Source organism: Coloeus monedula (genome assembly GCF_965178545.1).
Source record: "Coloeus monedula genome assembly, chromosome: 29".
In the NCBI taxonomy this organism is placed as follows: domain Eukaryota; kingdom Metazoa; phylum Chordata; class Aves; order Passeriformes; family Corvidae; genus Coloeus; species Coloeus monedula.
Window position 1 is genome coordinate 1,265,229 of NC_138809.1, and position 13,588 is coordinate 1,278,816.

At 64.2% G+C, this 13,588-nt stretch overlaps 2 protein-coding genes across 2 annotated transcripts; one reads left to right on the plus strand and one right to left on the minus strand.

Annotated features, from left to right (window-relative positions):
* Nucleotides 1-1,790: 1,790 nt before the first annotated feature.
* On the plus strand, nucleotides 1,791-4,064 carry LOC309583066 (low affinity immunoglobulin gamma Fc region receptor III-like; the record flags this gene model as incomplete). Its single annotated transcript, XM_082298585.1, has 5 exons — nucleotides 1,791-1,821; nucleotides 2,539-2,769; nucleotides 3,076-3,170; nucleotides 3,247-3,331; nucleotides 3,937-4,064. The coding sequence occupies 5 exons, from the start codon at nucleotides 1,791-1,793 to the stop codon at nucleotides 4,062-4,064; spliced, it is 570 nt and encodes a 189-aa protein (XP_082154711.1).
* A 2,541-nt stretch (nucleotides 4,065-6,605) lies between these two features.
* Nucleotides 6,606-10,527, minus strand: LOC309583067 (low affinity immunoglobulin gamma Fc region receptor III-A-like; the record flags this gene model as incomplete). Its single annotated transcript, XM_082298586.1, has 6 exons — nucleotides 6,606-6,890; nucleotides 7,485-7,560; nucleotides 7,649-7,670; nucleotides 8,067-8,150; nucleotides 9,695-9,967; nucleotides 10,230-10,527. 6 exons carry the CDS (start codon nucleotides 10,525-10,527, stop codon nucleotides 6,606-6,608), a joined length of 1,038 nt encoding a protein of 345 aa, XP_082154712.1.
* Between the last annotated feature and the right edge of the window lie 3,061 nt (nucleotides 10,528-13,588).

Below are 13,588 nucleotides of genomic sequence, written 5' to 3' on the forward strand. Positions count from 1 at the left end.
TGGAGAAGTCTGAAATAGGTTTTCTCCCAAAACCAATAAACCCAAAGTGTCCCAACCCCCCAGGACAGAAACCACACGGGGGGGCATTGCGGATCAGGAGAGGCAGCGGCAGCCCCACAACAGCTTCAGCCCCCCCCATTGACGGTGTCTCAGGGGTGTGGTATCAATTTTTGGCCAAATCAGCCATTTCCAGAAGGAAAAAAAGATCCATATTTCCATGCGGGTGTTGAGGCAGAGGGGGCAGGTTGGTCCTCAGGTGCTGTGGGCAGAGCAGGGCACAGCCAGGAGTGTCCCGAGCGTTTCATCTGCAGGGTCTCATCCATTTCCTGGTTGGCAGCGCTGAGACCCTGCCAGGGCTGGGGGCTTGGGGTGGCTGTGGGAGGTTGTGGCGGGGTCTGTGCCCTCCCCGACTGACACCCACCCCCTGCCACCCCCACTGGCACCCCGTGGGGCTTCTCACCCACAGAAGGGTCACAGGGGGCTGCAGGATGGGGAAGAGGGGCTGCACCTTGGGGGATCCCAAAGGGGGATTGGGGGCTCCCAGAGTGGAGGGGACCGCCAAGGGGAAGGGACCTAGAAGGGACAGGGCACCCCCAAATTTGTGCCCTGCAGAGGTCACAGTGCCCAAGCAGGGACAGTGGGAGCCGGCAGGGCCCTTCCAGGACAGGGGTCCCCAGGATGTGCCACCACTGGCAGAGGGACCCCCCCCCCCACCAGGAATGTATCAAGAGCCCCCCCAGCGCCGCCATCCCCCAGGACAGGACCGCCATGGCCGGGATGGGCAGCCCTGGGACAGGATCCCCCCAGGACGTGTCACCCCCAGAACACGGACTCCCCCAGGACAGGACCCCTCTGGATGTGCCCCCCCAGGTCAGAACCCGGCCCCCGTCTGACTCTCAGCACAAACGGCCTCTTCCTTCTGCTGCCGGAGAGAGAAAGTGAAAGTGTCGTGGGGCACAGCCGGACACCCCCATCCCCCACTGCCCCCCCACCCCTCTCTGCTCCCCCGCACCCCCTATTCCCCTTGCACAGGGTCTCCCCAACCCGTTCCCTGCTCAGGAGCTCCCCAGGATCACTGAGCCGCACACTGGGGAGTGAGGCAGCCTGGCACAAATGTGAGGAAATGAAGGACAAAACAGAAATAAAGAGGAAAAAGCCAAAGGGTGGGGGGGACACAGAACCGGAGATACCAAGGACCCCCCTGTGATGCCGCCCCAGGTAATGAGCACCCCGGGGGGGCCGTGGTGGGCTCTGAGCCACCCCAAAATCTGAGGCACCCGGTGAAGGTGCTGTGACCCATGAGCCCCCCAAGGCACTGCCCATCCCTGGGACCCCCATTCCCCTGGGAACCCGACCGTGGCAGCCCCATTCCCTGTGTTCCCCTTTTCTCGGAACCCCATCCTTCCTCTCCTGTTGCCCAGCATCTCCATCCCCTTCCCCACCCCCCTTTACCCACATTCCCTCAGGACCCCTATCCCCAGCACCCCCTGATACATGGGGACCCCCATTCCCCAGACAGACACTCCCTGTCACTTCCCCTCTCTCCCCATTCTCCTGGGACACCCATCCTGAGATCCCCACATCCCCTGAGCCACCTACTCCTGGGAACACCATGTCCCACCATGGCCCCAGCCTGTCCCCTGCTGTGTCTCCACCCTGCAACACCCTGCCCCCACCAAGGGCCACCAACACGTGGGGGCGAGACGTGACCTCGCTTCCTGCCTGCCACCCAGGGGACCGGTTGCCCCGGCAGCGTGTGACAGCCAGCCCGGGTGGCCGGGGACACCAGGATGGCTGGGAAGGTGGTGCTGCTCCTGTGGGGTGAGTGCCTCGGGCACGGGCCTAAGGCCCCGGGGATGGGCCCTGGTAGGGCAGAGAGCGGTGGGGAGGGGGCAGAGGGGGACTGCGAGGTGCCCTGAGGTCCCCAAGGCCAGCAGAGCCCGAGCATGGGCATGGACCCCTCAAATGTGACCGGAGTCGTGGGGTGGCTGTGGGGACAGGAATGGGGACAGGAAGAGGGGGAGAGGAATGGAGGGAGTGGGATGTAGCAAAAGGAACCTTGGGTCTGGGGCAGCTGTGGGGACAGGGCCAGGGGGACAGGGATGCAGGGACAGGGACAAGGGCCAAGCACCATCAGGATGGGCCACGAGGCCAGGTGCCATTGGGATGGGATCATGGGCAGAGGGCCGTGGGGATGTGGCCGTGGGGACAGGTGCTGTGGATTGGGTGGAGGTGACTTGTACAAGCATGGGGTGTCCACAGTGTCCCCATGTCCTGCCTCAGCCCAGGGTGACAGAGATCCTCAAGATCTCTGTGGTAAACCGGTGACCCCGTGGGGACAGTTTGGGGACAGCCCCACACTCCGTGCCTCGGGTGCCGCTGTCCCCGCGGTGCCACCCCCACCCAGCCCTGTCCCTTCTCCCTTCCAGCCCAGACCCTCGGCCTCGCTGGTGAGTCCTCGGGGGGATGCCACGTCCCCGCCCCGCTGTCCCCATCCCGCGCTGGCCCTGGCAGGCTGGTGTCCCCTGTCACTCGCAGGCGCCCAGACCACCCAGCTCCTCGTGGAGCCCCCCTGGACACCGCCGGTGCTGTGGGACCGGGTGACACTGACCTGCCAGGGCTCGGGCACCGCCGCTGCCACCACCTGGTACAAGGATGGGCAGCGCTGGCAGCTGCAGGGACCCGACCGATTCGTTGTCACTGAGAGTGGCACCTACCAGTGTGACAGACCTGGCACGGGGGTGAGCCCCCCCGTGAGCGTCTCCAATGGTGAGGGGGGATCAGAAATGTTCAGGGTGGGCTCCACTCCGTGGGTGTCTTCACACCCCTCATGTGGCGAGAGCCTGTCCCCTGCATACCGGGACATCCCAGAGCATCCCAGAGCATCCCAGAGCATCCCAGTGCATCCCAGTGCAATGGGACCCTCATGGCAACAACTGTGCCATGGGGTTACCCCTGGTGTCCCTGGGATCCTCCCGGCAATGGAGACTCCCCCCAGAGGTCCCCAGTGCCGTGGGGACCCACCTGGGACCTGTCTCGATCCCCTCAGTGTGACGGGATCCCCCTGTCCCACAGACCGGCTGGTGCTGCAGGTGCCGGCACGGGCGCTGCTGGAGGGGGACACGGTGTCACTGCGCTGCTCGGGCTGGCAGAACAAGTCAGTCACCGGGGTGCGATTTTAGTACAAGGAGAAGGATCTGTGGGGGGCCCCTCAATGGGACAGAGTTGTCCCTGTCCCCCCTGCAGCTGCACCACAGTGGCCGCTACCGCTGCAATTACCAGATGGGAACCAACCGGCTGGAGTCAGTGCCAGTGACTGTGACACTGCACGGTGAGCATCCCCACGGCCGCCACCCCAAATACTCTGATACCCCCACTCTCATCCCCAGCAGGTTGTGCATCACCGCGTCCCCCTGCTGATACTGCACAGTGAGATCCCCACAATCCCTCACCTCAGCATCCCCTCCCCTGCTGGATCGGGATGACCGCCCCCACCCCATCTCCTTCCCAGAGCTGTTCCCGGTGCGGGTGCTGGAGGGTCCCCCTGAGCCCACTGAGGGGTCCCCCCTGAATCTCAGCTGCCTCAGCACCCCCAGCCCCCTAAGGCCCCGAGCCCCCCTCCTGCACCTCTTCTACCCGGATGGGCGGTTGGTGGGGGGCCCGCAGGGGTCCCCGCAGCTCCTGCTGCCCGCCGTGGGGGTCTCCCACTCGGGGAATTACAGCTGCCAGGTGCGCTCCGAGCGGGGGCCGTGGGGAAGAGCAGCGCCCGGCTCCGCGTCACGGTGCGCAGTGAGTGCGGGAATGGGGGGCCCACCAGTCACAGCAGCCCCCATCTCACCCATCCCCTCCATCACATCCCCATCCCAACCCACTCTGCGTGACAGCTGCTGCCACCGTGGGTCACAGTCCTGGGTGATGAGGACCTTCTGTCTCCAGGTGGAAGCACGCACAGAACCCCTCATTCCCCAGCAGTGGCTGCAGGGGTTGCTGCGTCCCTGTTGTTCCTGGTCCTGCTGCTGGGAGTCACCATGAGCTGTCAGTGGTGGCAACACAAGGGTGGGTGACAATGGGGGTGGATGGGGCTCCTTGGTTTGGAGAGAGGCTCCAAGACTGGGGGGGCATGGGGGGCACCCACAGCCCCAGCCATGGTGGGGACTGAGCCCCAGTGACCTTGGCTCTGACTGCTGGGATCTTTGGAGGGGTCTTCAGGGACTCCTGGATCATCCCGGAGGGGGGACCTTGAGGAATATTGGGGTGGCACTGGGAGCTGCTGGGGTCTTTGAGGTGGTCTTGGAGGGTTTTACAGGGATGTTGAGGGCTCTTCAGGGATTCTGGGGGAGTTGGGTGGGGTGGATCTCCCTGCCGAGCTTGGGCTTGTGGGAGCTCAGAGGTCACAGGGAAGTCAGCGGTACTGGGGTGGTTCAGGGTTCTGGGGGCTTTGGGGGTGTTTGGAGGTCCTGGATGGAATCAGGAGTCCTATGGGGGGTTGGATGACCCAGGGTCCAAGGAGGGTTCAGGAGCCCTGGGGACCCCACAGTCATCCCCCCACCTTTCCTTGCAGCAGCCAGGAAGCCCCAGGACAGGTGAGTGGGGGGCTGTGGCCATGGACCGCCTTTTCCCTCCTCTGCAGATACTCTTCACACCCCTTTTGTCCTGCAGGGCCCCCCCCGGAGCCTTCAGGCCCCTGGCAAGAGGGGGAGGTGCTGTACACCCACATTGTAGGCACTGGGTGGGCAGGGGGTGAGTACAGGGGAGGGATGGGGACACGTCACCCATGGGTGTCACCCCCCCACCCAGGTACCCACAACCAGTATCTCTCAAAGAATCCCTCTGCACCACCCCACCCCAGGACCTCCAGGTGACCTATGCAGAGCTGCCAGGAGCCCACACACGGCTGTGGGAACCCAGTGACATCAGGGACAACAAGATGTGATTCTGGGGCCACTAAAGGGGCACTGGGGGGCTCTGGATTCTGTTGGGCCCTTTCCCAAACCCTCCTCTGCCGTGCTGCCCCACACCATGATGTCACCAAGGCCCTGGGGGTGTTCCCGAGCCTCCCCCTTTCCCAGGGCAGTTGGGATCAGTCCGTGGCACAGGGTGGGGCTGTGTTTCCAGTCAGTTCCAGGGGCTCTGGACGCCCCTCCAGGTCAGGGCAAACTGATGCCTGCCCTCTGCTGCCACAGGAATGGGGACAAAGGCATTGCCAATGTCCATGCTGGCACCACTTGGCTGTCTTGGACTCCAGCTCTCCCTGGAGTTCGGGCATGTCTGGCACAGCCGCTCTCAGTGGGGCTGGCACTTGGTTCAGGCCCCCCCAGTCCCTGTCAGTGGCCACTCTCCACTGGACTCATGCTCTGGCCATGTGGGGCTCTTGAAGGCTCAGCAGGTCTGCCTGAGCACTCCCAGTTCTCCAGGTCATGGCTCATCCCAGGGATGGGGTCCCGCAGTCCTGGTCGGTGCCGTGTTGCCGACGGGGCCCTGTTGTGGTGGCCGTAGCTCCCTGTTGTTCGTGCACCCTCAGCAGCCCCACAGCAGAAGGGTGGTGGGAGAGCCCAGGCCAGGGATTGAGCTGTGGAATTGCCTCTGTCTCCACAGCAGCTCTGCCAAAGCCCAACAATGCCCTTTGGGCTCCCTGAAATACCTGCTCCAGCACCTGCAGCCCCTCGTGCCACTCCCTCCTCCTGCACTCGCTGCCTGCAGGGCTGTTCCTCTCCCAGCCCTCTGGCTCCTCTGGGCTGCTGCAGCTGTATTTCTGCCATGCCTTGGATTTGCCCTTCCCAGCTCAGGACGGCTCCAGGCCCACTACTCTGGCCTGTTCCAGCACACGCCTCTAGTTCCAGGATCTGTGGGAGGCGTTGCCATGGCAACAGTCGGTCCCCACACATCGCGACAGCGGCTTCGGAGGCGCTGTCACAGTCGCTTCAGACACCCCGTGACAGTCCCGGCACCCGCAGCTCGATGGCAGCCGGGCCCCTTCCCAGTGCTCTGGGACCACCATTGCGGTCCGTCCTTTCCGCAGGCTCCACGCCGGGGTCTCTGCTCCCCCACCGTCCCGGGGTCTCCCCTCGGCCATTTTGGTCCCTCCCCCCTCGGGGCTCCCCTGTGGGCTCCCGGTCCCTCCATCCCGGCCCCTCCCACCCAGTGCCCCCCGATCCCCTGTGCCTCACCTGAGCACCTTGCGGAATTCCCGGCGCTCCTGCTCGACCGGCGTGGCCAGCTGCTGCTCCCGTGGGCCGCCTGCTCCAGCTGCTCCCGCCTCAGCCGCTGCTCCAGCTCGGCCTTCCCGGCCGCCCAGCGCCAAGCACCGGCCACATGGCAGAGGTGCTCAATCATCCCCAACACCAGCAGTGAGCACCACACAACCTTCCCGGCAGCCAAAACAGCTCCTTCTGGCCACAGCTGAGGGCACCTGTCCCTCAAATTGTGTCCAGTGCTGCCTCAGGATCCCAAAACGCTCGCAAGAGGCAGCGGAGCCGTGTGTTTGTGCACAGGGATGCTTTAGGAGCACGGCTGAACTTTAGGAACTCCAGCTCTAATTGCAGCACCTCATTAAGGGTCTGCAGCACCCAGAGCACAACGCGGGCATTGGCCCAAGCAGCTCCAATTCAGCCCCGCTTTGACCTCCCAAGCCACTGCTCCCAGCCCGCGCTGTCCCTGTGCTGCAGCTGCAGCTGCAGAGCCCTCGGGGCTGTGGCTCTCCTCTGCTCCTCCTCCTCATCCTCCTCCTCATCCTGCGGCTGCTGTGTCAGGACCAGCAGTGGCCCAGGAAGAGCAGGAATTCCAAACGTGCTGTGGAGCCCCCTGAGGAGCCCTGGCAGACTCAGCATCGAGCACCTGCTTTGCTGAACATCCGTGGGGAATTCAGCATTCCCAAAGCTGCTGTGGCGGGGCTGAAGGATGAAAAGGGAGTGAAAAGCTGGGCGTTTATGGGTATTGTGGACCCGAGACTGGGCTGGGAGTGGGTGCTGCCTTCCTTCCCTTCGGGATCGGGGAGAGTGGTCGCGGGTGGTACGCAGGGTGTGTGCCTGGCCCCGGGACACTGCTACGCTGCCATTGGGCACTACGATCGAAGCTGCTGCCTTGGCCGCTTCTGCCCGCTGCCGCTGGTGGTGCCGGGACCGATTGGTGCCCGTGAGTTTGCAAAAGGAGCGATTTCCCCTCCTCCCTCCCGTCCGAGGCCGCCATCGCCCCTGAGGGGTTCGAGCTCGCACCGGGGCGCCCCCTGCTGGCTGTGAGTGATCCCTGCAGCGCCCCCTGCTGGCTGTGAGTGATCCCTGCAGCGCCCCCTGCTGGCTGTGTGTGATCCCTGCAGCGCCCCCTGCTGGCCGGGCGTGATCCCTGCAGCGCCCCCTGCTGGCTGTGAGTGATCCCTGCAGCGCCCCCTGCTGGCTGTGAGTGATCCCTGCAGCGCCCCCTGCTGGCCGTGCGTGATCCTTGCAGCGCCCCCTGCTGGCCGCGCGTCTCCCTCCCACCGCTGTACTCACGCCCCGTTTGGTGCTCACGACGAGGGTGTACAGAACCTCCCCACCCTCTGGGGGGGCCAGGGGCTCCTTGGTGGCCCTGTGGGGATAAAGACGATGTGTGGGAGGGGATGGAGAGTTGTGGGGGGGTGATAAGGGGGGGATTGTGGCTAGAGCCCCCCACTCACCTTTTCTGGTGCTTCCTGGTGGCTGCAAAGGAAAGAGGGGAGGTGATTGTGGGGTCCCTGTGTCCCTGACCCCACACAGGAATCCTGAACCCCTACAGGACTCTCAGCTCTGCTCAGCACCCCTGAGCATCCCTGGAGCCCCCCCCCCCCCCCAGAATTCATGGACCTCCCCGGTGCACCTGACCAGCTCAGCCTCAAGAACCCAAAGCTCAGGAGGAAGAGGGACCCCCTAAAAATCTCCCAGGAACCCTGAAAAAACCCCCAGCATCCCTGTAAGACCCTCCAGCACTGCCCCAAATCCCCCAGGACCCCCAGTGGGTTCACAATTGTGGGAGGCTGTGAGTGCTCCCCTACTGCTCCCCAAATCTGAGAGCTTCCTACCTCTCCCTGGGACCCCTATCCTCCTCTTGTCACCCACCCAGGTGCTGCCAGCAGTGACAGCCCCTGATGACACCCACAAGCAGGACCAGGAACAGGAGGGACCCGGCAACCCCTGCGGCCACTGCTGGGGACAGAGAGGGGGTCAAACCGAGGTCACCTAGAACCCTGGGGGTTCTGCACCCCCCTGTGACCCCGAGTGAGCCCACCTGTGTCCCAGTGTCCACACGGTGTCACCGTCAGTGCCAGCTCGGGGCTGAGCGTCTGGAACACGCGGTGCCCGTCCTGTCCCAGCTGGTTGGTGGCCACGCACTGGTAGGTGCTGGAATGTCCCACATGGATGTCGCCGAGCTCCAGGAGGGGACTCCGGGCCACCTCGCGGCCGTTGTGCAGCCAGGTGAAGGTGACAGGGGCTGAGCCCACCTGCACCGAGCAGCGCAGGGTCACGGGGTCACCTGCACGCACTGGCTGTGCCAGGGCACCGGGGCTGATGGTGGCATTGGCCACGGGCACTGTGGAGACACAGACGGGGCTGGCACCTGGCCAGGGGGGATGGGGATGTTGTGGGTGGGGTCACCCCATTCCTGAGGTTCCGCTCACCCAGGACGGTGACATTCAGGGGGACACTCTCGGCCACGCTGTCCCCGTTGCTGGCCCTGCACTGGTAGTGGCCGCTGTCATTGTCCCCAACGTGGCGCAGCTCCAGGTGGGGGCCGGTGCCCAGCGGTGCCCACAAGCCCCCCAGGTGCCAGGAGAAGGACAGGGGACCTTTCCCCACGGCCACGGCGCAGCTCAGCACCAGGCGGTCCCTCAGTGCCAGCTGTGCCCCGGGGGGCTGCGCCGACACGGACACCCCTGAGAGCGGGACCCCTGCGGGAGGGGACACAGGAGGAGAAAGAGAAAAAGGGGCAGTAGGAGGGGAACTCAGTGAGAGAGAGGGGCCCCAGGAAAGGAGGGAGGATTGATGGACGGGAGACCTGGAGGGGGGTGTGGGAGAACTCCTGGAAGTGGTGAGGGGACAGGGAGATGGATGGTGGGACTTGGGGAACATTGGGGGACCTCAGAGAGGGAGCAGATGGGCCCAGGAAGGGGATCCAGTGAGGGGTGGAGGGACCTGGGGCAGCAATGGGGGCACTTGGGAAGGGACTGGGGAAAGGATGGAGGGAGGGGTAAGGTGGACCCAGGGAGGGATGAACGGGACTGGGGCAGTGATGGCGGACCCAGGGAGGGTTTCAGGCAGGACTGGGGGACCCGTGGCTACTGTCGGGGCTCCCCGCGCCCATCCCTGCACTCACTGCGCACCGTGATGCGGAGCCGGGCGCTGCCCTTCCGCATGGCCCCCGCTCGGAGCGCACCTGGCAGCTGTAATTCCCCGAGTGGGAGACCCCCACGGCGGGCAGCAGGAGCTGCGGGGACCCCTGCGGGCCCCCCACCAACCGCCCGTGCCGGTAGAAGAGGTGCAGGAGGGGGGCTCGGGGCCGCAGGGGGCTGGGGGTGCTGAGGCAGCTGAGATTCAGGGGGGACTCCTCGGAGGGCTTGGGGGGACCCTCCAGCAACCGGCACAGGGATGACAGGAAAGGAGATGAGGGGGAGGATGTGACCGCAAGTCCATTGGGCAGGGGCTGTAGGGGTGTCGGGGTGTCAGGGTGGCGGCTGTGGGGTGCTCACCGTGCACTGTCACTGTCACCGGCGCCGACACCGACTCCTTCCACTCCGATGACACCTCGGAGTTCACCAAGCCCCTGCAGCGGTAGCGGCCACTGTCCTGCAGCTGCAGAGGGGACAGGGACAGCTCGGTCCCATCGCGGAACCGCTGCAGTTGTTTCTCTTCGTGGTAGAAGGACACCGAAGCCACCGGTTTGTCCTGCCCGCCCCAGCAGCGCAGTGTCACCGTGTCCCCCTCCAGCAGCACCCGCGCCGGCACCTGCAGCACCAGCCAGGCTGGGGGACGGGGGATCCCATCACATCGCGGGCATCCGTGGGGTCCCGATGGCACCGGGTCGCGCCGATTGGGTCACACCCAGCGCACCAGGGGTCCCCAATTCCAACACGGGGCTCCGCTCACCCTGGGATGCTCTGGGATGTCCCCGTGTGCAGGGGACCGGCTCTCGTCACACCAGGGGGGTGACCCATGGAGCGGAGCCCACCCAGAGCCCTCGGGGACCCCGCGGGTGCCAGGCCGGGCACACCCAACCCCCCTCACCATTGGAGACGCTCACGGGGGGGCTGCGCCCGGTGCCGGGTCTGTCACACTGGTAGGTGCCACTGTCGGTGACAACGAATCGGTCGGGTCCCTTCTGCCACCAGCGCTGCCCGTCCTTGTACCAGGTGGTGGCATCGGCGGTGCCCGAGCCCTGGCAGGTCAGTGTCACCCGGTCCCACAGCACCGGCGGCGTCCAGGGGGGCTCCACGAGGAGCTGGGTTCTCTGGGCATCTGCGGGTGACAGGGGACACCAGCCTGCCAGGGCCAGCGCGGGATGGGGACAGCGGGGCAGGGACATGGCATCCCCCCGAGGACTCACCAGAGAGGCCGAGGGTCTGGGCTGGAAGGGGGAAGGGACAGGGCTGGGTGGGGGTGGCACCGTGGGGACCCCCCCGCGGCACCCGAGGCACGGAGTGTGGGGCTGTCCCCAAACAATCACCCATGACTCCGGTCACCTTTATGGGGTCCATGCCCATGATCGGGCTCTGCTGGCCTTGGGGACCTCAGGGCACCCCCTGTGCTCCCTGTGCCCCCTCCCCACCGCTCTCTGCCCCACCAGGGCCCATCCCCGGGGCGTCAGGCCCGTGCCCGTGGCACTCACCCCACAGGAGCAGCACCACCTTCCTGGCCATCCCGGAGTCCCCGGCCACCCAGGCTGGCTGTCACACGCTGCCGGGGCCACCTGTCCCCTGGCTGGTGGGCAGGAAGCGATGTCGCGTTTCGCCCCCACGTGTTGGTGACCCTTGGTGGGGGCAGGGTGGGGGCAGGGTGGAGACACAGCAGGGGACAGGCTGGGGACATGGTGGGACATGGTGTTCCTAGGAGTGGGGGGCTCAGGGCATGTGGGGATCTCAGGATGGGTGTCCCAGGGGAATGGGGAGAGAGGGGAAGTGACAGGGAGTGTCTGTCTGGGGAATGGGGGTCCCCATGTGTCGGGGGGTACTCAGATGGGGGTTCCTGAGGGAATGGGGGCAAAGGGGTTGGGGGGAAGGGGATGGAGATGCTGGGCAACAGGAGACCCAGGATGGGGCTCCTAGAAAAGGGGGACACAGGGAATGGGGCTGCCGCGGTCGGGTTCCCAGGGGAATGGGGGTCCCAGGGATGGGCAGTGGCTGGGGGGGCTCGTGGGTCCCAGCTCCTTCACCGGGTGCCTCAGATTTTGGGGTGACTCAGGGCCCAGCACGGCCCCCCCGGGGCGCTCATTACCTGGGGTGGCATCACAGGGGGGTCCTGGGTAGCTCCGGTTCTGTGTCCCCCCCACCCTTTGGCTTTTTCCTCTTTATTTCTCTTTTGTCCTTCATTTCCTCGCGTTTGGGCCACGCTGCCTCACTCCCCAGTGTGCGGCTCAGTGATCCTGGGGAGCTCCTGAGCAGGGAACGGGTTGGGGGCACCCTGTTCAGGGGGAATAGGGGGTGCAGGGGCGCAGAGAGGGGTGGGGGTCAGTGGGGGATGGGGGTGTCCGGCCGTGCCCCCCAACACTTTCACTTTCTCTCTTCGGCAGCAGAAGGAAGAGGCCGTTTGTGCTGAGAGTCAGACGAGGGCCGGGTTCTGACCTGGGGGGGCACATCCAGAGGGGTCCTGTCCTGGGGGAAAAGGGCTCCTCTGCTGTGGTGACACCTGGCTCTTATCTCAGGTGGGTCCTCGTTCTGGGGGTGCCATGTCCTGGGGATTCCTGCCCCAGAGGTTTCACATCCTGGGGATCCCTCTCCTGTAGGGCCCTGAGCATTCCCGCTGGGGCACTGTGACCTCCAGGGTGCCCCAAATTCAGGCGCTCCCTGTCACACCCTGCCCCTGATAATGGTAATTGCCAGGCTAAATTTGGTTGAATTCCCCTCATTCCCAATGCGTTGAGACAAAATCCTACATCCACAGGATAAAGGCAAAAAGCTTTTCCCACACCAATTTTTTCCCAGTAAAGATAAATCAACTCAGCCAAAATCAAACCGACACTCTTACAAAATGCTCTGGTTTATAGAATTCTTTTAATCGTTGGTCTCCAAACAAGTCTCTTACAATAAAAACCCAAACAAATCACAGAGAAATGAGACTTTTTGGTTTCTCTTAGGAGCCCATTGGTGCATCCCACAGCCGCGTTTGCCTGTGGATAACACGGAGTGGGAAATCTCCCTGGGTGTCCAACAGGTGCATGGGATGGTTCCCTGTCTGCTGGGCAGCAACCCAGCCCACAAGGATGGCTTTTCTGGGGCCATATTTAGGAACTCTTCCCGTTTTTCTCATTGCCACCCTGAGACTTGATTGACTTCCCATGGCTTCTGCTGCCAAAAGGGAACAACTCTGTCCATCCTGGGAGCACTGCACAGGAAGCTGTGGAAATGCCCGTGTGTCCCTCAGGGTCTGATTCCCTGGTAAATCCACTCCATCCTACTCTGAATTCCCCTGCCTGGGCACTCCCTGCTCCTGCTCCCACCCCCTGTTCCCCAGATCCACGTGTGGAGCCACGGCTCGATATTTCCACACTTCTCCCTCATGTCCGTCAGCTGCAGCCAGAACCCAAATATTCTTTCCAGGAGCTTCCAAAGGGCGGCAGGTTTGAGCCAGGAAGGAGGAGGGTCCCGCTCAGGGTGCTGAGCAGATCCTTGTGGCATTTGCCTGAGTTTTGGGGCTCCCTCAGTGCCTTGGGCAGAGGGACAAAATGATCAGTTGCTGCATTTCCGGGCTGCTTCCCTCGCAGCTGCCCCTGCAGGGGCGCTTTCCAGCCAGCCCTGCTCTGCAAACCATCAAAGGCCCTCGCTTGCAGAGCCACTGCTTGGGCTCCCCTTGGCTTTTGTGCTTCTCGCAGGGCTGAGCAAACCACAGCCACGCCTTTTCCCCCACACAATTCTCACCTTGCAGCAGCTCTAAAGCTGCGAGAGTCAAAGCCAAGGGGGTGGGGGGGACCCTGAGGTCCTGGCTGCCCCTGGGGCTGGCCAGAGCAGGGCTGGCCAATGCCCATCCCTGCACAGTGGGGCTGTGGCGTGGCCTGGCCCCACACTTGGATGGCCACTGGCTGCACAGAGGAGTTTGGGAGTTCCTTCCTGCCTGGGGCTCCATTCCCAAGCTGCTCTTGCCGTCTCAGATCCTGCAGGGGATGAGCGAGAATGGAGAAGTCTGGAATAGGTTTTCTCCCAAAACCAACAAACCCAAAGTGTCCCAACCCCCCGGGATGGAAACCACATGGGGGACAGTGAGCAGGAGAGGGGGGGCAGCCCCACAACAGCTTCAGCCCCCCCACATTTGCGGTGTCTCAGTGGTGTGGTATCAATTTTTGGCCAAATCAGCCATTTCCAGAAGGAAAAAAGTTCCATTTTTCCATGCGGGTGTTGAGGCAGAGGGGGCAGGTTGGTGCTCAGGTGCTGTGG